Here is a 26,463-nt window from a genome sequence, read left to right as displayed (position 1 = left end):
CTCTGACTTGGCCCAACACGGTGTCAAGTATTTCCGCCCACTTCATTATGGCACTCTGCGAGCGCCAGAGGAGTGACCTCTCGTAAGTCATGTAAAGTCGAAAACATCTTTCTTGGACCCATTTATTTCATCAGAGCTATCTGGGGCAGCTCTGAGGACCCGTTTACACATACAGTGGTGGAAAAAAGTTTTCGGACACCCTTAAAATTTTACACAATCTAACAACCTCAAATATTATCATGAAATATTTGTGGAAAAATCTTTTTTGTGTTTCAAAAGGTGTGGCTGCATTAGACAGATACAAACAAATACAAATTATATTTTTTTGTTTATTGTTTACACGAAAAACTAACAAAACTAAATTCTTGACAGTTTAATTTTTATCTTCAGGTGTGTTTCCTGCGTTAGGTTCCTTGTTTTAGCCATTTTTGTGTCTGAAGAACTTTCAAATGTGCTGGCTTTATATAGACACGAAGCTTGGCAACAAAAATTGTGTCTTTTAATAAAAAGAACGACCTTCATCACTGGTACCAAAATGACCCAATACTCAAAATTTCTTATGTATTTTTATGGAACCAATCAATTTTAAGTTTTTAATGTCTTTTTTAGGATTTGTTTAGTATTTTGGCTGTGACTGTGCTAAAAGAAATTGCACTTGAAGTGATTCTTAATGCAATATTTCACAAATGCATGGGGTGTCCGAAAACTTTTTTCCACCACTGTACATGGGTATTTTTGAAAACAGAGACATTTCCCTTCATTTTTGCCCTTCTTTTACACGCAAACAGCAAAATCTGATTGGCTTGCATGGCTTTCTCCATCTTCCTACACTGCCGCCCATAGCCTAGGTGTAGTTATGATGGCGCTCGACAGCGTATTTATGCAGGTTGATGTAAACGAAAACTTTTTTGAAAACTATGCTGTGTGCACGATGTTATTTTGGAAAACAGAGGGAGGGAAATATTCGTTTCTCAAAATACCCGACTATATGTAAACGTAGCCTAAAACTGAAAAGGAAACAACAGTTATCAGGACCTTTTGAGCTTGGGATTGCGCTGCGGGATGCCAATTTCACCGGACTTTCATCGCTGCCAGGACATTCCAGAGGACGCCGAGGCTGCAGGGCCGGTGCGTTGACACGGCTGAAAGGACAGCCCTTTGGGCCGCCGCCTCCCAGCATTTTCCAGCGCCAGGTCCATGGCGAACACGGGATGACGAATTGTGCTTGCACATCCAACAAGTGTTTCCGTGACTGTTGCATTTTTTCTGTTATCAGAGACATGGCTGCAGCCATCTATTACTGGACTTGGCTATTCAACTAGCAAGATGCACGGTGCTTTCTATTCTCCCCTGCACCGAAAGGACTGAGCCCTAATTTCGTTGCATTATTATACGTATATGATTGTGCAATGACAATAAAAATCTATCTATCTAAAAGGACGATGGGTGTGAAATTCCAAAGTAGCGTTAGGTTGATGTTGCATCTGACCAGGAAACAGTTGGGACTGGCGAGATGTGAGGGGTGTGGAAGTTAAAACAAAGCGAGCACCGGTAAACACGACAACAAACACAGCGGCTTCTCACTAAACTAAACCTCTTTGCACACAGTCTGCTTTCACCGTCTATGTGGTGGCATTTCCACTTTTTCAAGCTGTTGAAGTGCCTGACAAGTTAAATCAAGCAAATCCTGCACTTATTTACTCTTATCATCGATTTCCTCGGACCAGTAGAGTGGCTAATCCACAAGTGTTGTTCTGCCTGCTGTCCCCACTCACTTCGTTCCATGTCCTCACTTATTACCTAGCTCATCCTGTCTCTCCATTTTGCGCTCCCTAAACTATCGGTTTTCCTCAACACTCTGCCCATGTAGAGCTCCTCTTTGTTTCTCTTTCACCTGGTTTTTCCTCCTCCGCCCTTCTATTTCTCCTCTGCAAAGACTGGAGATCTTCCAAGGTATTTGCAAGACTACACATTCCCTTTGAGACTGTCTGACAAATATTATAGGAATATTATAGCCGTGCTTCTTCAGGTAATCCATAAGGGGTGAATTATGATTAATACTGTTGTGGTGGTGTGTGTGTGTGTGTGTGTGTGTGTGTGTGTGTGTGTGCCTGTCTGCGTTACCTTGACTATTGGTGTGTTATAATGGATGTTGCAACATAATATGACAGCTTGAGGATGGCAGGAGCCTACAAAAAAGTTACACACACACACACACAAGACTTGTTCACGTCCTTGTGCCTCCCCTGAAGTCCCCGCCATGTTAACTACCTACCCAGCTTGCTGTTTCGTGCTTGGTGCTGGAGAGAGCACACCTGTTGGTTGTTGACAACGCTCACGTCTTTGAATGTGACTATTCGCGTGAGCCAAGATGAAAGACTTCTGATAATATTAAACATGTCTGATTTTTTTTGTCAGGGGTGGTATGGTGATGCAGTGGTTAGCACTGATGCCTCACAGCAAGAACTTCCTGGGTTTGATTCCTGGCCAGCCAGCTTTCTGTGTGGAGTCTTCATGGGTTTCTGCCAGGGCCTCCAGTTTCCTCCTACTGTCCTAAGACATGCAAGATAGCTCATTTGGAGATGCCAAATTGCCTAGATTTGAATGTGCTTGTTTGTCTGTCTGCCCTGTGACCTGTCCAGGCTGTTCCTCTGCTTTTCACCCAATGAGTCCTGGGATAGACTTCAGCACCCCCCCACACACACACCCTTACGAATGAATTAACAACTTTATCAGAATGTCAAAACAAAAAAAAAAGACTGAATAAGAATAAGTTTTAAGACCACCTCAAACCAAACAATCGAGATGATGTGAGTGTGCCCCAACTACTTCAAAACTCTTGTGATTTCATGCCAACACTGGAAATTTGTCTGCAACAGTGGAGTTGTTTAAAAAGTTGTTTGGTTTTTGCTTTATCATCATCATCCCGTGGAACATTTGAACCAAATGTCATCCGCTCTGGTTTAATCCACAGAAAAGCCACGGGTCGCTCACCTTCTGCTCTTTAAGGTCAAAAAAGCACCATATAAGTCTACAACTGGCTGTTGTCCCAGTTCATCTCAGTGGGCCAATATCACAGGCACAGTAGGTGATTTTCACTTAATTCTGTTTCACAGCAACACACCCATTGATCTGCCCTGTTAGCCTATGCCATGACATGCTATGATTGATTCCTGCAAGCAGTGGGTAGCTTTTATCAGTCAATGACAAGGTTGTGCACTGAGAAATGTGATCAAAGCATACTGGATAACGTGTCAATTTTTGGCGTCCCATTAGATGTTGTAATCTATGGTAAGACATGGACATGCGCAAGCTCAGTCACTGGCTTATACTTATCTTGAGGAAGCTGCCATCATATCTGCAGTGATTCCTTGGTATTCATTTAGCAGTGGTGTACAACCACAGCTAGGAAACAGAAAATGTGAAATTCAAATGAGCCTTGTAATTTAGCCTTACTGTTATCTAAAATTAAATTCAGTGTAGTGTTGATGCTTTAGAAGTGATTATACGATCATTAAAAACAGTTCTAACACTAGTCCCCCCAATTGAGACAGAGGAGACACTGTATCTGTGTGTCTATAGGAGTCCGATTTGTGGAGCTCAGTGCAGTCTGACCCTCCAAGACGTCTTTGAGGTGAGGAGAAAAGTGTATTCCTCCTCTTGGAATGCCTTGCGAAAGAACTTTAAACTGCACCGTTCCCATCGAGTACCGACAGCTGAAGTTATTAACTGGAGGACTAAAGTTCTTTGTCTGCACACACACACACACACACACACACACACACACACACATATAAGACTGAGAACACTTGCATGAACAAGTACCAGGACTTTTGAAGTTGTATCACTCTGAATCATCTACCAGTGGTGAAGTCCCGTTTCCCTCCACAGACAGAGCCAGGAACCTGCCAGCAACCTGACAATGTTTTCTATGAGATGCCTGTTATGTAATACTTATAGCTCACCTTTTCTCTCTCTTCTCCTGCTCTCTGTCTCTCATTCACACCTCCCCTTCCTGCTCCCCTGATCCCTGTCTCTCATTTCCCCACCTTTCTTTTTTTTTTTTTTTAAATTGGACTTTATGTGATGTATGTTGCATGTGCTCTCCTGTCTGCAGCGCCACCTCTTGCAACTAGCTTCAGCACATATCCCTTGAAAATTATAATAATATAATAATATGAGTATAAAATATTTAGACCACCCTTTTGACATTGAGTTACACCCACATTTCCATAGGTAATGTATAAGACTGCTAAAGGCTCCTCTCCTAACCTGTCTCTTATCTACATTTATTCTGCCCCCTAACAGTAAATCAATATGGGATCATGGGTCTCATCTGGACTCACCTAATTCATTCATTCATTCATTCATTTTCCAAACTGGTTATCTATAAGGGTCACAGGGGGTGCTGGAGCCTATCACAGCACTCAGTGGAAGGCTGAGGAACACCCTGGACAGGTTGCCTGTCCATCACTTGGTCACCTATTTCATTGTTTGGCCTATTTCATGGAAAGAACAGGTGGTTTATATATTTTTCACTAAGCGGACCCTTCATTTTGTAGTATGCCTTTTTCCTTTGTGACATTCCTAATGTGGGCAAGGAACGTAAAATATTTAGCAGGGATGAGATCTGGAGTTTGTAAATGTATTATGTTTGAGAAAAGTTTGAAATATTCATTTAAACATTGTGTGACAGTGTCATCCATGTAACTGGCTAAGAACCCAGGAGACTTTATACAGTCAGCGGCAGTGACTGAGAGTTCAAGTCAGGCCTCTGTGGCTGTTGTCACTGTTTAGACTTAAGGCAAATACAGACTTTACACTTAAAATCGAAAAGGTTTCCACTCCTTTTCATCTTTTGATAGGACTTGAATGCAATAACACTAAAAGAATAGTTTGATCTACTTTTTAGTGCTTTGGCTGCCACTTACTTGCATTTAGAGCAGTTCCAAAACAAATTAAGACTTCTGATCTAATTTGCAAAATGCTGAAAATGAGCACCACCAGAAAGAGATGAAGAGGGGAAACATTGAAAAGTTGAAGGGAGTTGAGGATCGAGGCATCTGACCACTTTGGGACTTAATGCTGCATGATTACAACTTCCTGTTTAGCAGACACACGTAAAAGCACAATGAAGTATAAAAATCATCATTCATATCACATCACTGCAACTTCTGGCTCAGCCAGCATAGACAAGACAAAGTAATAGGAAGCATATAATAGTATTTTTTTTTTCAGGCCAGGCATCTGGGGACTGGGGGAGGGCTTTAACAACCTCCAAATGTGTTTAGCTGTGCTTACATCAAATGTAGTGTGCACTTAAACCTGTTGTCAGTGTGTGCATGAGAGAGAGAGAGAGAGAGAGAGAGAGAATACTGCACTCTGCTGATATAGAGTACATTGGATATGGATATTGACTAGAGCCATGTACAATATGAATATACCATGCAAGCAAGTGATTTCATGCGGGAGCTTTCCTTCTCAGTGAAACCCATCATTACCACACATGCGCTCCTCCAGCGCGCTGGCGACTTGGTGCGAAGTGAGATTGTAGGTATTTTACGCACGGCGGCCAACCAGGCAACCATGTCAACACCACGTTCACATGGCCACATGTACACCACGCACACTAGTAAACACGGGGATCAGAACACTGGGAAAACCACAGCAACAGGTTATGAGTCCACCTGGAGTGATTCAGTATATGGCTGCTCATGGCGAAACCGATCACCGATGTGTAGCTATACGGTGATTGTGCGCTCTGTGCTCAATCTACAAAATGAGGTGTTTGATGAGGTAGACTCACACACACACACATACACCGGTGATTGTTTGGTGAGTAGTTTATCCTACCTGATAATGACATACATGACCAGTACGTTGCCAACCAGCCCCACCACGCACACTATGGAGTAAACGGCGGTGATGACAATCGCTATGATCACCGGAGTCGCGTCGGTGTTCACGGTGCCAGGCGGAACAGAGCCCCGGTCGCAGCGCGCATCCATGAGGCTCGCGTTGTGCCCGACGTCGGTGAAGTTCCGACAGTACGTGTTGTTGAAAAGCGAGCCTGCGGTGGGAAACGAGCTCCGGTAGTCGACGTCCGAGCCGTTCCCTGCGCTCTCCATGGTCTCTCGGTGAGGAGGAGGCTGCCAGCCCTCGGTGCAGCGAGTGAAGCGGTTCCCTCAAGTGCCTCAAGTCGGCGGACTCGGTGTCTGTGATCCCCGCGGGTCCGGTTCGCCGGAGGAACGCCGTTACGTGTAGGCTCACCGTGCCGGAGGGGCGGCGAAGAGAGGTAAAGGCAGCCTGCACGCACCCGCCGAGCAGATAGACCGAGCGCTGCGCGAGACAGAGTTCACTGACGACCCTCGCGCGCGGCAGAGCAACAAGCCTACGGGACAGAAGGCACAGCGTGAAAGTGATTTAGTTCGCCTCCTTCCTTCCTTCCTTCCTTCCTTCCTTCCTTCCTTCCTTCCTTCCTCCCTTCCATCTTCCATTGTGCATCTAATAATTATTTGTCAAATCATGATTATAACAATATAATAGGCTAATTAACTTAATTTACATATAGCTGTGTTTGCAACAGGTTTACAAAACGTTTTACCTACAAGTCAAACAACACACACACACGCACACACACACACACACACACACACACACACACACAAGAGATGAGCATTATTTATACAGAAATTAACACTTCAATATTACTAAAATTTCCACAAGCCAGATTTTGACCTTTTTTCTTAAAGGGATGAAGGGTAACAGAGCTTTTAATGTGCACATATTCCAGTTCATAGCACCACAATACTTAAAAGAATGCGGATGCCTCTTAATCTGGAGCTAAATCTTCCATATTCAGCCTGGAGCTGTGTATCAGTCAGCAAACATGTGTAGCTACTATGCAGTTTAACATGTAGAAAATCTACAACTTGATGTGCACAAACAAAGGCCAAACGAATGAGTGTTTCCTTACAGGAAGAGAGTTTCACCACAACAGTATCAAATTCACATAGCATTGTCATTAGTGCATATCAGTTCAGAATATTGCACTCTATGATTTCCAGGTTCAGAATCAAAGTTCAAAGTACAATCAAAAAATACATATGTGCAGGAAATGCACAGGTATTTGTTTTGGCATTGCCAACATCAACACACATGCAGCAAGCACAGCAGTACAGTGTGATAGTTGCAAAGTGTGATAGTGAGAAAGGCTGAAAAGTGGTTTATATTTTGCAAGATAAGAAGTAGCTGTGCAGGCAATGTAACGATGCAAGAACATGTGGAACACACTGGGTAATAATGAGCAGCATGTTAACAGCCTGCTTGTGTAAGGTTTGGGGACGAGTCAAGGGATTAGCTTTCAAGTCATCCATGCATGTACATGTAACGTTTTGATGAGTCTTGTCAGTTCTGTTATCTTTTTTTTTTTTTTTGCACTGTCACAATGGTATTATAATGAGTGAAGTGAAGCGAGGGCACGTAGCGCAGTGTAATCCAATAGGGATTGATTTTAATCAAGATAATGTCCTGCTTGTTTCATTACAGCGTCACAGAGGCACGAAGTGGACGAAGATAATTTATCAAATGTGCTGTAGGCCAATGTGGAGTAAAACTACACAGCTTAAGCTTTCCGACTCAAAGTCATTGTTAAGTTAGTTACTGCACACGCCATTATCAATAACATCCACACAATTAGGATGTGGTGACTAATTGTATTAGCGCGTGAGATAACTTCAGTGAGAGCGCTGAGCTGACTTTAAAGGACCATACCAGTGATTCTGAACATTTAGGCTGTTTGCAATTTACTGTACCAGAATTTGCCCACATTATACATTGCAACAAACCATTTTGCAAATCAATATTAGGGCGGCACTCAAGATTTTACACCATATAATTGAAATTCATCAATTTTCAAATTACAGTTTTTAGTTGACGGACTCAACTGATAATGTTCTGCTTCTGTGGTGAACAGTTGTCACTCTTAAGTTTCAGTTTGTCACCTCCTGTGGGTGTATTGGCTACTCTTGACACGAGAATGTAATTTGGTGGTGGGTGGGATGCTGCTTTTATCTACTTCAGCTCCTTGTTGTGATTTAGATTGATGAGAAAGGTGTATTTTGAAATAAAATTTTGCCTGATGCAGCTTCAAGGTCTTGCTCAACAGGTAGTGTAGTTGTGTATGAGGTAGTGCGCTCACAGGTACATATTTTGTGAGTGCGAAATTGGGTAAAGTGTCATATGAAGAGGTGCTATAGTCTCTGTCAACATGCAAAATAGAGAAATTTGAGAGGGATTTCACCATTTTATTGTACAAAGAACAGACAAGGAAATAATCTCTGATTTTTGCCAAGAAAATACAGAGAATAGAACAAGCTCAGTGAGCCGGTCACACAAATAAAGTCCAATTATGCTGCAAAGCAATTAACACATGCAACAATTATGTGCAAGTCACAGCCTCTTTCATAATTATTTCCAGAGAGGTGCTTGTCTGTGTGTTGAGACTGAAGGCCCTTGATTAATTTATGTCTGTTATATTAATTTTGGAATTGATATGTGTTACTACTTCACTCAAGTGTTGCCACCCCATCAACGCTCTGTCTGGGATGAAGTAGCTGGAGGTGAGGGCTTCTCTCCGTTGCCGTGGTGACAATGAACATCCCATTCCCTGGAGACAACAGTTTTAGAGGCTGCACAGGTAAGATGTGTGTGTGTGTGTGTGTGTGTCCACCAGAGGAGAACTGAGGGACCATGGTAATCTGCCGTCTTGCTGATCATGTATGGCTTACACGTAAGAGGAAATATTTGAGTGAAGATAGGAAAGAATAAAGCCAGAACCACTTTAGGATTGCAATTAGTGGAAATCACTGATCAACGTTTTCAGATTGTAACGCTGAAGGACGGCACAGCTATGTTAAGTTCTGGCCTTGATGCCCCCATTTCCTGCCTTTTAAAACCTAGTGTACTAACCCCAGGTCTTTTCAAGACCCGTCTGGAGCTACACTGAAATTGAACAAGTCATTTTCTGTGAGAAATAGCTGGAATACTGTTGGCTATGGGAAAAAAAGGGTCAGAGTGACTATCAGCACTGTGAGGCAGCAGCTATAATCAAAGCCAGGGCAGTGCTGAATGTTGGCTAAAGCTATGTCATATAATGGGTGACACTAAATAGTAAGAAGGATCAGATGCTAAAGTCTGCCCTATTCCATCTGCATTATTTATAAGTTTCAGATAGAAAAGGCTAAAAAAAAAAAAAAAAAAAAAAAAAAAAAGGATGGCTGTTTACCCTGCGTCACAGCACTTTGGACGTATTTCTCTTTGTGACTATAAATATAGACTTCACAGCACTTTATCTGGAAGCCTGCACAGTCCCTCAAAAAGGCCCAGTCAGGAGCCGTGGGATGCAGGTGCCTTAATGGTTATTATAGACTTGAAATTTTACTACTAGGAGCAATCTCTCTCTTCTGATTATTTTTATATTAGTTGCCAACAAGATGGTGATGGAGCAGAAAATGTCAGTGTATGTGTTTTAGTTTAGAGTGTTGAGGCCTCACCTCACCATGTTGCTGCCTGAAGTGGTTACCGTAGCTTTTTTTTTTACACCAGCAAAGTCATTTTTGGGAGGTTAGAAAGAAGAGGGTACCACTGATGATATAGCAGAGAAAAGTTAAAACAAACAACGCTAAGGCTGCTCGCAAAGAAAGTCCAAAAAGTAAGGTGTGAGAGAGATTCAGGCAGGTTGCCCTGTCCAACGACACCAAGACAGACTTCGTGATCTGCTGGAGTTGTGAGGTCGGGACAGGTTCGGGTGGTTAACCGACTCATATTTTAGCAGGTCAGGTGGGCACAGGTATTACAAATCTCTGACCTGTGCATCACTGGCTCTCAACGCCGCTTTTCTCTTTAAAAAAGTGTTATGCATGTCCACGCACTAAGGCCTCTGCATTTTGAAAAGTTCATTCTACTTGAGGGGAAATGATTAAGGTTAGACTTCAAACGAATAACAATGAATTTGTGACACAAGAAATGGCCTCAATAAAACATCACCTCTTCACACTTTATGAATGCATACAGTTTTGAGGGCATTGAATGTAGGTGTCCACTGATAAAACAAAAAAAAATAAACTGTGGTTCTATTCTGAGGATGTTGTCAGATTTGAAGAAGATTATACACTGTAACCTTTCTCACAGTGACATGTGCTTTTATTCCACCTGGTAGAGTTATCGTTTAGGACTGAGAATCGAGTTAAAACTGGCAGTAGAGCTTGAAAATGTCCTGAGAGAGGCAGCCCTCCTGCGACCAGCATCTATTACTAGAAGCAGACACAGGCATATGCATCACTGGTTTGCCAGAACTGCTCTGCTAATGGCCATGCAATGTTTTGTCAGAAAGCCTCTTACAATACCCATATTTATTCATTCTAGCTGGCCCTACCCATTTGTCATATTGTATTTGATAGAATATGTTTCAACTGGGGCAGTTTACATAGGCATCTTATAAGGCTTGGGAAACTGCGCACACGGGCGCTGTGATCTTATCTCAAGTGACGGCTATTTTCTATTCAGAGCAGTTTTGGCAGTTCGACTTGAAGCGTGTTTGTTCTAAGCTACAATGAAGCATCGCAGCTGATGTTCAGATAGTGGAAAAGCTACCTTATATGTGCAGAGCGCGTCTCTACAACAGGCTTTTTAGTCATTAAAAAAAAGCTGTTTGAAGAAGTTGTGAGACTAATAACCGGAAGGGGCAAAGCGGGAATGTTCTTTAAATTCAGGTTGCTTATTAGACAAAATAAAAATTTTAAAAAAGAATAAAACTGATCAATTTTGGATGTAAAAGTGACTTAATACTCAAGCCATTACATTATTTCATCTAAATGGTTGCATACTATTGCATAACAAGTCAAAAAATTAACAGCTATATAACTGACTATCAAACATAGAATATAATGTGTCTCCTAAATCCCTTGATGGATTTATGAATAAATAAAAATATTTGAATTTGTAGGAACAGATGTGGTCCATTGGGCCCCACTTTGTGTAGCTCTGCATTTGTGTCCATTAATTAATGATGGGCTTCCAAAAAGAGTGCAGGAACTGAACTCTGGTGCGTGGATGAAGATGCTTGAGTGAAATATAACAGTTTTTTAGGATATTGCAAAAATATTATATAATAAAACAGAAAGAAATCTTGAACTCCGATGGAAAATTCTTGAGGGATGGGACTTTTTGACAAGGACAGGTTCATTCACAGGCACTCTGCATTTCCTGCGCTCACAGTTAGAGTCAACATGCCTGCAGTGCTTCCAGCAAGTGTAAACACAAGACAGGCAGGAACTTGTGTTATTTATGCCACGGAGGACATCGGCCTGTATACAGTCTTTGTCTTTTCATGATGTAAATATTGTCAAACAAAGCAGGGGCTGCCACAGGGGTGACCTGCGGTGTTAGTCTTCTTCTTTCCCTCAGTGCAGCACATCCAATAAGGTGAGGCTAGGCAATGTTCCTCAGAAACAACTTCACCACTCTCCAGCTCACTCTTATTGTGTTCGCGTCTATCCAGCTCAGTTCAGCTCCGTTTTGTTTAGCTCAATCTTATCAGTTCATTCATTCATTTGTGTGCAATACATTTCAGTGCAGCTCCAGATAGACTGGCCAACTTTTAACATCAAAAGCAACACCTCAGAAAAAAGAAAAAAAGAGACACTTCACCTCTTTTCCACCAATTTATTTTGGATCCAAAATACTGACACATTTTGGTTTTACACCTTTTTCAGAGCACTGATGACGGTGTGAAACCAGAAAATGTTAAGTTTCTTGTTTTTCATTTTGCTCTTTTTGTTTTTGAACTTTTTTTTTTTTTTTTGACGTTCAGCACGCCATCAAACATATATTGAGTAACATCAGTTATGGAAGTCCATTTTGATGGAGCTGGTATGAAGTTTTTCTGACAGTTGGTTTTTCTGCTGATGTCCTCTTGGCATCATATATAAGACATTATTTCAATTCGTCATACACATGGCCACCTGCCTCTACTGTAACTGATCTTTGCAACCACAAAAGAAACTGACCCCAAGAGAATACACAAATTTAGCGGAGGGGGATCTAAAAGTAACAAGAAAAAGCCTCTTTGATGTAGGAATATGCACGCATTTCATTCATTACATCCCATTCAGTTGAGTTATAGTCTAACCTCACTCTCAGTTTACTTCAGTTTGCATCTCAACTCAACTCAACTCAGCATCGTTATAGTCTGACTTGGCAAGCATCCTCTAATTGAAATGTTCTAGGGAGATGTCAGAAACAAACACAATCAGTCTCAACTGATGACACATGGTGAGTGACAGTTTCCAATTATTTTCTAGCCAGCTTTTCACCATTTAAGTGACTGAAATATTGCAAACTGCAACAATATGCAATGACACTGCCTCATTTTTTTTTTTGCTTTCCATATTATTCCTTCACTCTTCTGGTGCCCTGGTGTCAAATCCTTTCAGAGTCACCTCTCCTACATCTCTTCTGCTCTGTATCTCTTCAGTTCCTGTCTCAAGAGAGATGAAGACATATGGCTGTAACATATGGGCTGTAAAATGCTAAGTACTCCATGTGCTTTGACATGAAACTATGATTTAGTGCGACGATAGCACTCTAAATGATGCTGTAAATGCTGTGGATGATTTTTCATCTTGAAGTCACACATTATGTTCATATGATAAGGAACCTTGACTTGTGTAATCCCCTTGTTGCATGCATAGTATATAAACTGCATATATTACATGTGAAGTATATTAAACTGCATATATTACATGTACAGTATATAAAACTGCATATATGGTTTATTATGCTGCTGTCCTCTCTCCCAGGCTGAGCACCTCAAGTAGTTGAGACCCTGAGAAATACCCTAGAGGCCGGTTTCCCTGACATGAATTTCATTATACTATACTGGCATTGCTTTTAGTGTGTATTGTTATTTATGTACAAGACCTAATCGTGCAATATCCGCAAGCAGTTAAAGATGCAAGAACGGCATCCTTCCCTCTGCACATATCTAAAAATTAAACTGCTCCAGGATACTGTTCAGTGTAATCAACTTTGCAACCAACTCTGCTTTTTAAACTATTTAAATCTATTTCTGCATCATTTTAAAGGCAAATTTTGTCAGCTAAAGTCCTCCACCTATCCACTAGTTGTTGTTCCAAACATAAAGAGGCCTTATAAAGCTGGTCCCAGTCATCATTTTTTTTTGCGCTGTGTACCCTGGGGGTGTGTGCCTATCACTTTTTGAAAAGTCCATTTCTGTCCCCACCACTTTCTATACCTCCTTTAAGCGATATAATCAGCTGCACCACCAATAGCCTCTCAGAAAATGTGAATGAAGCCTCAGCAATGTTTGTTGTTCATTCCCATCAAGAGATATGCCACAAATAAGCTGTGGTTCTTTCAGATAGGGTCAGTGATATCTACAGCAAACAGGACTGCCTTGTGGACTGAACACAACAGACCCAGCCACCAGCAGGAATGAATTCAGGGAAGGAAAAGCTATGCAGCTTTATGTGATTTGTGTGAAAAGGAAGTGACAGGAGTGAATCTGCAGCACTGCAGCAGAGTGAACCTGGTTAGAAATGCCAAAACTTTTCTATTTAGCAGGTTGTGGATTCCACTGTGGCAAAATGGCACAAATATATTGTGTACAGTATAATAAGCATTGTGACAACAACATTTTCAAAACATACAGCAAACCAAATTGATTTGGATCTCATTTTTATTTGTATTGGTAATAGAAGGCAGCTCATTGGCTTATCAGAAGTAAGTCATACAGTGTAAGTCATGAATAATTGCTCCCCACTTAGCCATAAAATCCATAAGCACTTCACTAACAAACACCACTCTGCTGAGGGTATTAAGTAGTTTAATGAAACTGTAATATGGATGTGGATGTGGGGAGTCGAGGGTAAGGGATGAGAGTCCGCTGAAAGGGAGGGAAGGATGCGCAGATGATGAATAGGAGACGAATGATAAGGCTGAGGATAAATCCAGGAGTTCTGCAGGCTGGCTCCTGGGACCTGAGAGACGGAGACTCTGAGTGGGGGCGCCGTCTCATTGCTGAGGAGTCTTTGAGAGTCTCCTAATAACCCTTCTGGGATCCCAGTAATGAGATAAGTATGAGCGAAGGTCGAAAATGATGAAAGAAACAGGGTCGGGTTGGGGTTGAGGGACATGAGACCAAGAGGAGGAAGAAATATCACAAGGCCTTATTATTAATAACCTTGATTTAATCAAGTCAAATTGAGATTGAGATCTTATGACCAAGTGAGACCTGAGTACAATGAAAATACTCATTAAAAAAAATCTTGGATAAAATTATCTACATCATCAGTAAAACAGAGTAAAATCATAACAAAATAAGGATAGAATAATGCTAAAATAGCATTTATAAAAACACAATAATTTGTATGTTAGATGACTGGGAATGAATAACGTGTGTGAGGCGCGGTCTTAGATGCTTTATTTGTCCCCGTGGGGAATTACGTTTGCAGCATAATCACAAGGCATTTCATGGCAATATCACAGAGTCACCAATATCCAATCAGTACTCACACACACACACACTACACACCCATGCACTACCTGGCACAGGATCCTACACAGGGGGTTTGCCCCTGTCCTAACTGTGGCTCGCTTGGTCTTTGTCCTTGAACTACAGTTATGACCTCCACGATGGTTCATTTCACTTCTAAGCTAATGATGTCCGGTATATTTCTTGTTTTATAGCACTCTGATCATCCAAACAATCCTGTTATGCAGAGGTGAAAGTGATTCTCCAGTTCCACTTGATCTGCTGAATCAGTGAGGAAAACAGGGCCTTTTAATAGGTTTAGTATGCAGGCTGAGTCTGCAAAACATCCAGTAACTGACATTCTATAGTGACCTGAGCGGAACAGTCGCAGCCAAAGAAAAAATCCAGATGACAGCTGTTGTCGCCTGGACTTCTGCACAAATTGACTTTAACAGGACACTTTGGAAATAACTCTCCAGAGGAATGACAGCAGGACACCCAGAAACTGATAGGATGAGGATAGATTGATAGAAAGACAAGCCATGAGAAGGAAAAGACTTGCACCACTTCTTCTCACCATTACAGTGTTACACCATCCATCCATAACAATCTATCCATCCATCCATCCATCCATCCTTCTTCTCTGCATCAGCACCTCTATCCTGTATTGACTCTCTTGCCTCGTTCACCACACTGTCCTCCTCTGTATTCACACCTTCGCTGCATCAGTTCCTAGCTTTTCAGTATTCTCTGCATCGCTCCAGCTTGCCACCTCCTTACCTCATGCCCGGGAAGAAAAGGGGGAAAAAAACAGTTAAAGTTCATAAAAGAAAGGAGAAAAAGGTGGTGATGGTGTTACAGGGTGATAGGTAGGGAAGAATACTAAAAGACAAAGGTGAGGAGGCTTCATTTATTTCCTGCTGACAGAGTGCACCAATCATCACGTCCCCTCCCCCCACCCCTTTCTGTCTGGATTCCACTCCTCGCCATCTATCCTCATGTCTTCCCAGGCAGATATCCACTCCTACTCGCTTCCGTGTCTGCTCCATCATCTCATCCGCTTCACGCTCTCCACCTTTTCTCAGAGTTTTTCTTCATCATCTGCTGCCACTGCTTCAAACAGCTCCAACTTCAAACATACAGCAGCACATACATATATATACACACACACACACACACACACACACACATGCATGGAGACAGATGTGCAGGAATAGAAATGAATAGAGACTGACATTCTAACTAGTTCAAACCAGTACTGGAAGGCACTGATAAAGTGTGCTGCAAAGTGACAGCCAATGTATTATCCCAATATTCACACTCACACACACACACACACTGACACAATGTTCTCTGTTACCCAGTGTATTTAATTACCTACCTCTGTATCACCTTCCTCCATTCAGGCACTCTCCTGTTATTGTCGTCTTTTAGTTATTGTTTCTTATTGATGTTTTGACATCTGAAACCTCTTTTTTATCTTATTTTTGGAATGCACAATTAAATATTTGGCCGATCTTACTTTTTTTTTTTTTTGTGCTGCCCTTCTGTTTGATCACCTCCCTGACAACTAGCTTGACTTGCTTATTTGATGATATTATGGGAGCACTTCCATAAAACAGTCAGTTGTTGTGTTAGTGGCTGTGTCCGTATTTCCATTAGAAATAAGGTGAATAGTTAAAATGGAAAATCTCTATTTACCTATAAGAATTGCTGGCTCATCTGATGCCTTTCGGTATTTTTAAAGGGCTCCCACTTATGACTTGACAAGGTTAACTTATTTCACAGCTCTAAGTGGACTGTGTATTTTTTGAAAGTTTGGGATAGACACACACACACACAAACACAGCACAACACAAACTGCACCCAAAATGCACTCCATAACTCACCAAGTTGGATAGTTTAATACCCCTTGATGAGTTTTAATTAATAACCTTTCAGGGAGTTCATCTCTTCCTCCCAGACGCATCGCCCACTGTCCCCAGAGCAGGAAGGATGCTGTTAATTAATATCAACTTATTACAAACTCCTCTATTCATTATGACCCATTATGTAATTCACTTTAATGTGGGGGCCGTCAACAGGCATTAGTGTTGGACAATGACCACACATCACAGAGACATCAGAGGGAATGTGAGATGACGCAAAATGGTCAAAATGATGTTTTTATCACAATCAGACCTATACAGGGACGGGCTGGGACAATAAAGTGGCTCTGGACTTTGACCCAGACCGGCCCACTGTACAGGCACGGTGCCCCCAACCAAACCATTGTCACACACATCATGAATCCACTACCACCTGTCTGCTTGACAACAAATGTGCATTAATATTCTTACTAAACAAAACAGACAGTGAGGCCAGCTGTTGAACACACAGTTTCCCCCATTTACCAATAGTGCATCATCATATGTCTTCATAAAAACCCAGTCTGAGGCCCAAAATAAACAAATGGGTTAGCCAATCAACAATAACAGCCACAACAATAATGAATGGAGACATATTTTCATTGTTTAGCTGACTGATGGAGCTCTTAATCCAAGGAATAATAGTAGACAAGATATAAAGATGAAAAAGAGATGAAAAGATTAACTGTATTTCCTATCTTTTAGGGCTCACAAAGCAATTTCTGTACTTTACAGGACAACAACTGAGATTCTATTATTCTCTCACTCTCTTTCATTATTCTCTCTCATGACATTTTTAGGGCATTTTCTGCATTAACAATATACAGAGTGAGAGTGAGAGACCAAAGAGCAGAGGGAGGGGTGATACTCAGATACTGGGCTTTAATGATTGCATGTAGAATATTGGGCTCGGTCAAAAAAGTCATTTGGTTACCATTAGTTGCTATAAGTAAATATAAATAAATAAATGAATAACTTTGTGCTCTGCTTGTGGCCCGCTGAGATTCCTCCTGGTACTCCAGATGTCCAGTCCGCTATTGGACCTACACTGACGACACTCAAAATGACTGGAAAATTTGAGAGGTCTTTGTGTTGTTGTGGCTTCTGATTGCATCCTGGGAAAGGGTCCCCAAACTCTTAGCTGGGAAAAAGTATTTCTTTATACAGTTGTCTTAAATACCCAAAATAATAATTTGTCGTGTCAGACACATTATCTCAAAAAAAAAAAAAAAAAAAAGTAATTCCAGAAAGAGAAATTTATTCAGGAGGCACACAGGAGAAAGTCACAGGCAAGCTGCTTTAGCAGTGTCAGTTTGAGGCAATTTTCCACTGGTCCCTCCATCTGGACCAATAAGATAATGGAACTGACTCGCAGGAAACCAGCCTGGCAGGCCTTTCTCTAAACAGAGTAATCAGATTATTATCCACAACAACAGTCAGGTGTCTGGTGGCGAGTTTTTTAAATAAGCTAAGCACAAGGCTCTCAGACCTACCAGGCATGACATGCTTTTTGCAATATCTACCTCCACTATAACTACACCAGTGACACAATGGTTTGAATTATTTCTGATTTTTTATATACATTAAATATTTTAAGCAGAATATAAATATGCAATTTTACCACAGGGCATGCCAGGGAGTGTGTTGATGTACATGTTAATATTCTGATATAATGCAGGATACATAACTACACTGGAAAAATCGACATCTTAACAAATCATTAAGTCTTAAAATCTTGATTTTCTTGAAACAAATGAAAAAAATCTGCCAGTCGGATGAGGTAATCTCCTTTGTTTCCAGTGCTAATGCTGCCCTATTCTGTCTTGATTCAGCATCTCTGAACTTCTTCAAGTGAAACTACATTTGAAATAAGTGGGGTTATCTCATCCATCTCACCAGATGATAAATTCCTAAAACAGCATGAGAGTTGAGCTTGAGAAAAAGTCATGGTTTGGGTTAAAATACTTTGTCATAATGGTTAAGTTGAAGAAAAGGTCATTCTGGACACGAACGGGTTTCCAGTCTCAAAGCGTTGTTTTGAGACACACACTGACCCATCTGCCTCCTAACGTGGACTTTGTGAGTCTTTAAACTGCATCATCTGCCGACATTACACCACCAATAGCAATATTTGTGCTCTGAAAATGCATATACTATGTATAGATAGATAGATAGATAGATAGATAGATAGATAGATAGATAGATAGATAGATAGATATAGATATCTCAAATGAACCTTAAGTGAGTTTTAAGCCAGAACAGTGCACGTCAATATACTCAATGGAATAAAAAAAAACTATGTATTTTTCTGAAAAGTGTGACTGCTTCTTCATCAAATTCAATGTCCCTCAAAATCACAATCCTCTCCATTCTTTTATCAAGGTCAAAATCAGCAGTCCATTCCTTTGCAGGGTGTTAGGAGAAACCTCTCTATATGTAAGGTTTTTCATAGAGAAATTGTTTGCCCTCAGTCAGTTCATTCAGCTGTTGTGTTATCCCACATCCGGATCTCCTTTCTTCCAGGAATTCAAAAGCACCTTTGTTGAGCTAAAGCACAGGCAACCTTTACGATGACTGAATCTGAGTGGAGCAGATACAAAGAGATCTGTTTTTTCGACAGCACACACAATCAGCTCGGATGATATGGGTGAAAGTCTGGCCTTGTAATTCCCTCAATCACAGGGAGAGTGACTCATGATAATTACAACAATCCTGTGTATGTTGTTAGTCAACCCTCTACAACAATAAACTGAGGAGGCTACGGCTGCTAGTTAGGCTCAAAGTGATTTTGATCTTTGTAGACAAGCTGTGTTTTGGTGTGTGGAGCAGGTACCTGAACACGTTCCAGAGGAGGTCTTATTGTCAAACACAAGACTGTTTGTCCAATAGCAACACAAAGCAGCACTGAAGAAATGAACAAATCATCATGTCTTCTAATCTGTTACTACCAGTTAAATATTTGTGGTTTATTCTTACACGGGAATTCTTGGCAGCCTTTGCACATTTAATTCATTCCTGCACCATACAACATATTAGCACTGAAATTTGAAAGCACACTGGTCATTTATTCCAAATCCTTTTAGCAAGTTATTTCATAATTTGCACTTTAAATTTTACTTACGAAAGAATGACATCAATTATGTATTATATATTGAGAATACATGTAACCAAAGTTTCAATGCCAAAATAAATTGCTGTTGTAAATTTAAAAACCGCTTCAACTCTGCTGGTCAATTTGTCACTCATTTTAGTAACACTGCCATGCGGTCAAGCTTTGTTCAAATCTACAGAATTTATTTTATATTTTAGGAAAGATCCCAAGATTTCAAGGGATAGCACATGCTGCTGAATTACAGGGAAATGTGGTATAAAATGCCAGATAAGACATGCAGATAGTTTCTATTTGATGTAATGCTGCAGCCATAAGACATGGCGTGTTGGGTTTAAATTTTTCACTCTATACAGTGTAAGTGTGAAATAGCTTCAGAGAAGCGTTGCAGCGAGCAGAAATAGAATATGTATGAGACATTCTCGTACAATATGGAAAAAAAAAAGCTTTTTTCCAACTCTGAAACATGGGAAAAAATGAGATGTTTAATGGAAAATCAGAGTTCAAGGGGTTAAAAATAAAAATCACTAAGAACTCTCTGCAGAAGATTCTGCTTTTCATGCCCTGTCAGTGTCGTTGATCAAGAAACCTGTTAAATAACGGGCTTGAGAGCTGATTTCAGGTAGTTGTCTCTTCCATCATTAAAAGAAGACTCAGCTGATTTCCTTTTTCAGCTCTGTGATGTGTATTGGACCCCTGGTGTGTTTGTGTGTTTGTGTGTGTGTGTGTGTGTGTGTGTGTGTGTGTGTGTGTGTGTGTGTGTGTGTGTGTGTGTGCGTGCGTGTCAGAGCGTAAGTTTAAATGACAGCAATCAGAGAAAGAAGCTGCGATAATCAAGTGAGTCAGCCAGCGTGAGAGCCTCCACATATTCTCAGTTTGCACAGACACAAGACCAGCTGCCATGAACACAGACACAAACTTGAAGCATACCATATGGATACATGCACCAGTTAGATACACACACATACAAATGCACACTTGCACAAGTACACACATCCTGTAATTTAGTATTGAATAGGATGTGCATACTGTAGGGTGACTATTACCTATCAGGTTGTCCTGTGCAGCTTTATGTACAACAACGTCACTTCAACTACCAGTAATGGAGAAGAGAAAAGGGACAGATCTGTATTCATCCCAAATCTGTGGGGCGTTTCACATCTCCTTGTCTTGTTTTCCTACAGAAACACTACACACACCTCCTTCTTTCCCATAACTATGATGTAATTAGAAAGTAAATCTAATATGGTCATTACTATGACCTCATTTATAGAAACTATTAGTGCTGCAGGGAGAGAGAGAAAGGCAAAGAGAGAAGCTGACCAGACACTGTTTTTCTCTCTGATAGAAATCAATTATTGAATCCAGTCTCACTTGATTATTCACAGGTAAGTTGAATGACTTGCAACAAAAGAGCCGACTGTGCCAGATTTTGTTATATGCTGTTTCCGACTGAGCCGCAGTGATGGCGAGGGAAAACTGTGGTGCTGTTAAGCATTGTTAAAAATTGCATATTGAAGTTGGAAAAGCGGAAAAGGATACATTATGGAAGCAAATTGCTTTTTTGAATCTTAAGGGAACACCACAAATAAACAATGTGGAATAGTGTCTAAAAATCCAGTGTTAGTCAGACAGTGCACGTCTATGCACTCCATCTATGTTCATGCAATCTGTTAAAGGGAGGAGCTGTGAAAAAAGACTCCCTGCAGTCACCTCTGCCCTCTGCTTCATCCCACAAGGGGAAATAATGCAAATTAGGCGCAAGAACATACACATTTATTTACATGCAAATGAACATAGGGGCACAAGTGCGATGACATACATGTTCATGAACACGTGTGCAGACTCATTCAAACGTTTGGTTTGATCTAATTGTCAGCCCTGGTCAGCTCAGTTCCACTGATGCCTCAGAGAGACAGATTTCTCTCCTCTCCTCTCCTCTCCTCTCCTCTCCTCTCCTCTCCTCTCCTCTTATGAAAAGCCAGATGGAAGGAATATGGCTACGACAGTTGGGATTACATCTACAGAGACTTTTCAGCACTTCATGTCTGCAGCAGTGTTTTTCCTAAGTGACCCAAGTTCTAGCCATCTGTGATGTCTCATGACCACAACATTCGCTGCTACATCTCCCTTGTGGCTGCCCAAAACCCTCCAGATAAGGAGACATGTCAGTGCCACACGGTTCAACCTCCCTAACAACAGCCCTTAGAATTTGATCTTTAGTGTATCCATGGAAACAACACACTGCAATTTTTTTTTTTTTTTTTTTTTTTTTTCATTTTAACTGAGATGTGGCTGATCACTAGCCAGATGTGTGTGCCTGGATGTCAGTGTGTGCCTCGCCGAACATGTGTCTGTTTTAATACATTTTGGTAAATTGTAGCAAAATCCACACACAGATTCTCATGTATCGCCTTAAAGCTAAAAGTGAGCGCTGTCACCTCCTTGTTCTCATTCTGAAGTATCTGTCAACCTGTCAGTTTCTCTTATGGCTGATATGAGCTGACAGGGTCTGGCTATACCTCCAGGTTGAATAAAGTAAATCTAATTTTCCTAGTTTTTATTCTGTCTGTTATTACTTTGTCACTTTCTCCTCCTCTGTTTTTCTCTCTGCCTTGTCGCATGCAGAGCGGGTCGAAGGAAACTGAGCACAGAGGAGACCATGTTGGTTCCAACACCAGGGGGAGACAGTGAGCTCAGACTTCATCTGTTTTCCACACACTGCACCTCTATACCCTGCACTCACTGCAATGAAAGAGAGCTGGATGAATAGTCACAGATAGAAAGGGGACCTTGAACTCAGCCTTTGCAAAGTGAGCAAATAACATTATTATTTTTATTATTTGTTTAATTTTTTGCCCTGCTATGACCCTGACACTTCTCCCCAGATCTATGCTCTTTGCATCATTCATTACATCATAATAATGCAGAACAACAGAAACTCTGTGGCAAACTATGAGAGCTTCTCTTTATTCTGCTGGATCAGTTTATCCCTTGAATTCACTTATATGTCTCTTTATACAAAGTTAAAATTCTATAAATGTATTATATATCTGCTGGTTGCAGTACTTCATTGAAGCTCATCGCCCTTAAACTGATTGAAATATTCAAACCGAAGATGCCTTTGCTTTATGGCTGCACCAATACATCAGATAGAAAATGTCTAGACGTATTGTGCATCTAAATATTTTCAGAAATAAAGTTATGTGTGGATGAATAAAGCTTGGTCGTGCAGTGTGTATTTGCAATGATGAACCCATCAAATCAAGTCAGTAACTATAATTACTTATGCTACCATTATGTGCACAATTTTGAGCAGTGAGTCATTTTACTTTTACTCATGTGTAAGAGTACAATGAGTTGTACAATACAGAAAAGTACTATGCCACATTTTTAATCACATACATTGCAGGGTACAAATTTAATAAGCTGTCCAAGTATCACAAACTGGACAGTCATGAAATGGCTAGTTTTACAGTATAGTGTCATCAGCAATGAACAGTCATCAACACAGCAAAGAGCCATTTGATTTAATTTGCACAAATCATTTTGAAATTTCAAAACTTTTCATTTTAAAAAAATCTAGTTTGACCTTTCTCACCCTGGAAAAGATCCCATGTGACAATGTTCTCTTCTGTGAAAACCATCTCATTAACATTTACTTTGAGTAACTTTACTTTCACATTTACTTCAAATGTCAGCAAGAAACAATAAACTGATCGAGTTCGATATACCAGCACTTTTTGCACCACTGCAGAAATCATTAAAAGCAATTGCCTTAGTCATCAAGAGTGCCATTTGCGTATGATACAGGGATTGTTGCTGAATGGGAGAGCTTTTTTTTTTTTTTACTATGGCATAGAACCATTTTGTTCAGGTTATAGCCTAAAGCCCTCCATTACAGTTGCCGGGTGCATAATCGTTCAGCAGAAAACAGCCATTACCTGGGAGATGGAGGAGAGGGAGGAGAGAGGCAAGTGAGAGAGAGAAAGCAATTTAGGAAGAGAGAGAAAGAGAGAGAGAGAGAGAGAGAGAGAGAGAGAGAGAGAGAGAGAGAATGTAATGACAAACAGGAAGAGTGATGAGTAATGGATGTTTCAACCTGCACTAACACAGTTTTCCTGGTAGGTACTGGGTAGTTGCCCCTACTAATGGACGAAAAACATCCCCTCGTTGGCATGCATGTGTGTCCAGACACGCACGCACACACACACACACACACACTCACACACACACACACACACACACACACACATGCACACATGCGCACGCATGCACACATGCACGCACGCACACACGCATGCACACACACACAGCCACACCATGCGGACTAGCTGTGTTCCAGGAAAAGAGCCTCAGGGAGTTGCTCCTAATCACCTCTGCAGTCAAGCTGAGGAAATGTGGGCAACAGCACCCAAAGGATGCTGACTCATGTTATTGATCACTTGTCTCACATTGTGCACACACAATAATAACTGCTCTTCCCCTCTGCTTCTGCTCCTGCTACTGCTTCCTCTGCCTTTAATCAAAAGTTTTGCTCCTGCTCATCCTTGCTTGTTCAGGTAAAGAGCCTGAGAGCAGGACAGCTTTAGTGACACTAGTAAATCAGCTCTGATTGCACATTAAAGTACAACTCAGGCGATAAAAAGTATCCATCGTTGCTGATACGAGTCTGAAGATACTGGGTCAGTGGAGTACATACTCATTTGTATCTCCATCAGACATCTAGACAAGGCAGTGTGGCTCGTTTTTCTTTGCAGTCAGGTTTCCGGGATGTGAAATTGTTGAGTACTATTATTATTGTTGCAGTTGTTGTTGTTGTTAAGTTTTTTTTTTTTTTTTTTTTTTAATTCTCTACTTATGCAGAATTGTATAATAGGGCTTTTATTCTAAATGAATGAGGATTTTGTAATATGGTTTTACTGTGATTTTTGAGGTATTTTGCAATAGTTATTAGTTATAGAAATATCAAAAATATATAGCAATAATTGTTTATTCTGCATTTTTGTGAACTGTATTGATGCATTTGTATTATTTAATTATTTATTTAAGACTGTGACGCAGACTATAAATAATTGTGTATATTCAGTAAAGTCAGTAAAGTCAGTAAAGTCATAGCTTGACCTTGGCCTTTCCCGTGACACAAAATGGCAACCCTAACAGTCTGCTTTGTGTCAGCATTTAGAGAGGTTTTGGATGATCCGGGTCAGTTTTTCCACTATAAATTCCTTTCAAGCACAGAGACTGATGTTCTTAACTCAGTAGGGCAGAGCACTGTACCCTGTGCCTTATGTGAGGTTGGTCACATGGTGCCACTGCAGCACCAAAGGTCACATTTTCAGAGGTTTTGCAACAGAAAAGTGCAGATTTGATAAAGTGTTTGACAAGACCGCAGTACTGCTGTCCGATGATCAGTAGGAGACTGTGGTCACAACAGGCAGCCCCTAAGTCTGAATGGGTGGAACTTATGAAGTTAGAAACTGTGGTTAATAAGCATCTGCCAACTGTCCTTGGATAAATAAATGAATTTTTTGAAAGCAAAGTCACTGTCAGAAGTATGTCAATATTGTTGAAAATGATTTCACGTAGCCAGGAACTTTCCCAATCTAATTTTCTCCTGTTTTATGTGTTTATTAATTTATTTAATTGCATTTAGACCAAGCCAAGTGAGACACAGAGGACATTTTTAAACACAGTGTGCTTAAATTAATACTATCATACAGGCCTTGCAACCGTTTTGTCACTTTTAATCCGATAACAATGGGTGATCTGCTGTCAGCACCCTGTAGAAACTGTATGCTGTTTATGTAGACTGATGGTTTTAAGCAGGAAATTGCGCTGTGGTTTCATGCCACTTGCCCATACCAATGCAGTGGTTGGTAATTTCCTCAATCTTTGATGACGGACGTCCCAGTGTTTTTGTTTTTGCTGCATCTGAGATAAGCTCTTAATTAACTAAGGGGATTCAAACCAGCTCTCCCATTCTTCAGCTTCAAGCTGTACACCACTCCCTGCATAATCCCCTTTCTATGTTGTGATTAAGCTGGTTAGTGTTAGCATGCACTCAGTAGTAAGGGACTTCAATTAAGGGAGGCTTCAATGTGACAAACTCTTCTTATGCTTCTGCCTGCTAAAACATTTGTGAAGACGACACATCGGCAAGTCCCCTTCATGAGTGCGTCACTTCTCTGCAACATCATATGAGTCTCCTTCATTTAGACTCACTGTGACTTCAGTGAACCTAAAGCCACTGAATATGTCACACATGTGGCATGCATGAAGGAAACCCAGCAGACAAATCACAGAAAAAAGAGATGCAGCCAACGTTGCACCTCACAGCACATCACATAAAAAGCATTGTAGTGATAAGCCAAGACTCATTTGCATCGGCGACAGAATCTAAATGTCAACCGAATTAACATTAGCACATCAGATCCATGACATATGAAAGATATGGGTTCACTTGCAGCACAGGTGGAACTCAACATCCTCTGCATCATAAGGAAAACTGTCAGTAAGCAGCCTCTTGTTGATTTTTTTGGCTTTGTGTTGATAGTGAAAACACAATACGTAGTACATTTTAAACAGTGGTAATATATAGTAGTACATATTCTTAAAGCACAAAGAACTTCCCAGCACTTTCTGAGCCTTCTGACGTCTGCATGCTGTTTGTGTTTATGTGTTTTTGGGTGCTATGTTTGCTCCCACATTCCTAAAGCAAGTCAGGGAGATTTCCCTGCCTTCCATGCTGGGACAGACTCCTGCCACATACTGCATAACTTCGAAAAGGTACAACTGGGCAAAGCGAAGGAATGAATGTGTATTCAACTGGGACTTTTACTTGTCAAAATAGTGGTGGCGTATGCTCAATCCTGACGCTCTAAGTGGCTAAT

At 40.9% G+C, this 26,463-nt stretch overlaps 1 protein-coding gene across 1 annotated transcript in view; it reads right to left on the bottom strand.

Moving 5' to 3' along the window:
• The window catches only part of oprm1 (opioid receptor, mu 1), a 32,846-nt gene extending 26,718 nt beyond the window's left edge, over positions 1–6,128 (bottom strand). Inside the window, exon 1 of the mRNA XM_030071078.1 lies at positions 5,854–6,128. Coding sequence (XP_029926938.1) covers positions 5,854–6,128 — 275 coding nt within the window. The remainder of the gene's footprint in view (positions 1–5,853) is intronic.
• Positions 6,129–26,463: the final 20,335 nt, after the last annotated feature.

The sequence above is a fragment of the Myripristis murdjan genome, chromosome 15 (genome assembly GCF_902150065.1).
Source record: "Myripristis murdjan chromosome 15, fMyrMur1.1, whole genome shotgun sequence".
NCBI classification, from domain to species: Eukaryota; Metazoa; Chordata; class Actinopteri; order Holocentriformes; family Holocentridae; genus Myripristis; species Myripristis murdjan.
Note: the sequence above shows the minus strand (reverse complement) of the source record. Positions and strands in the feature narration are given on the sequence as shown.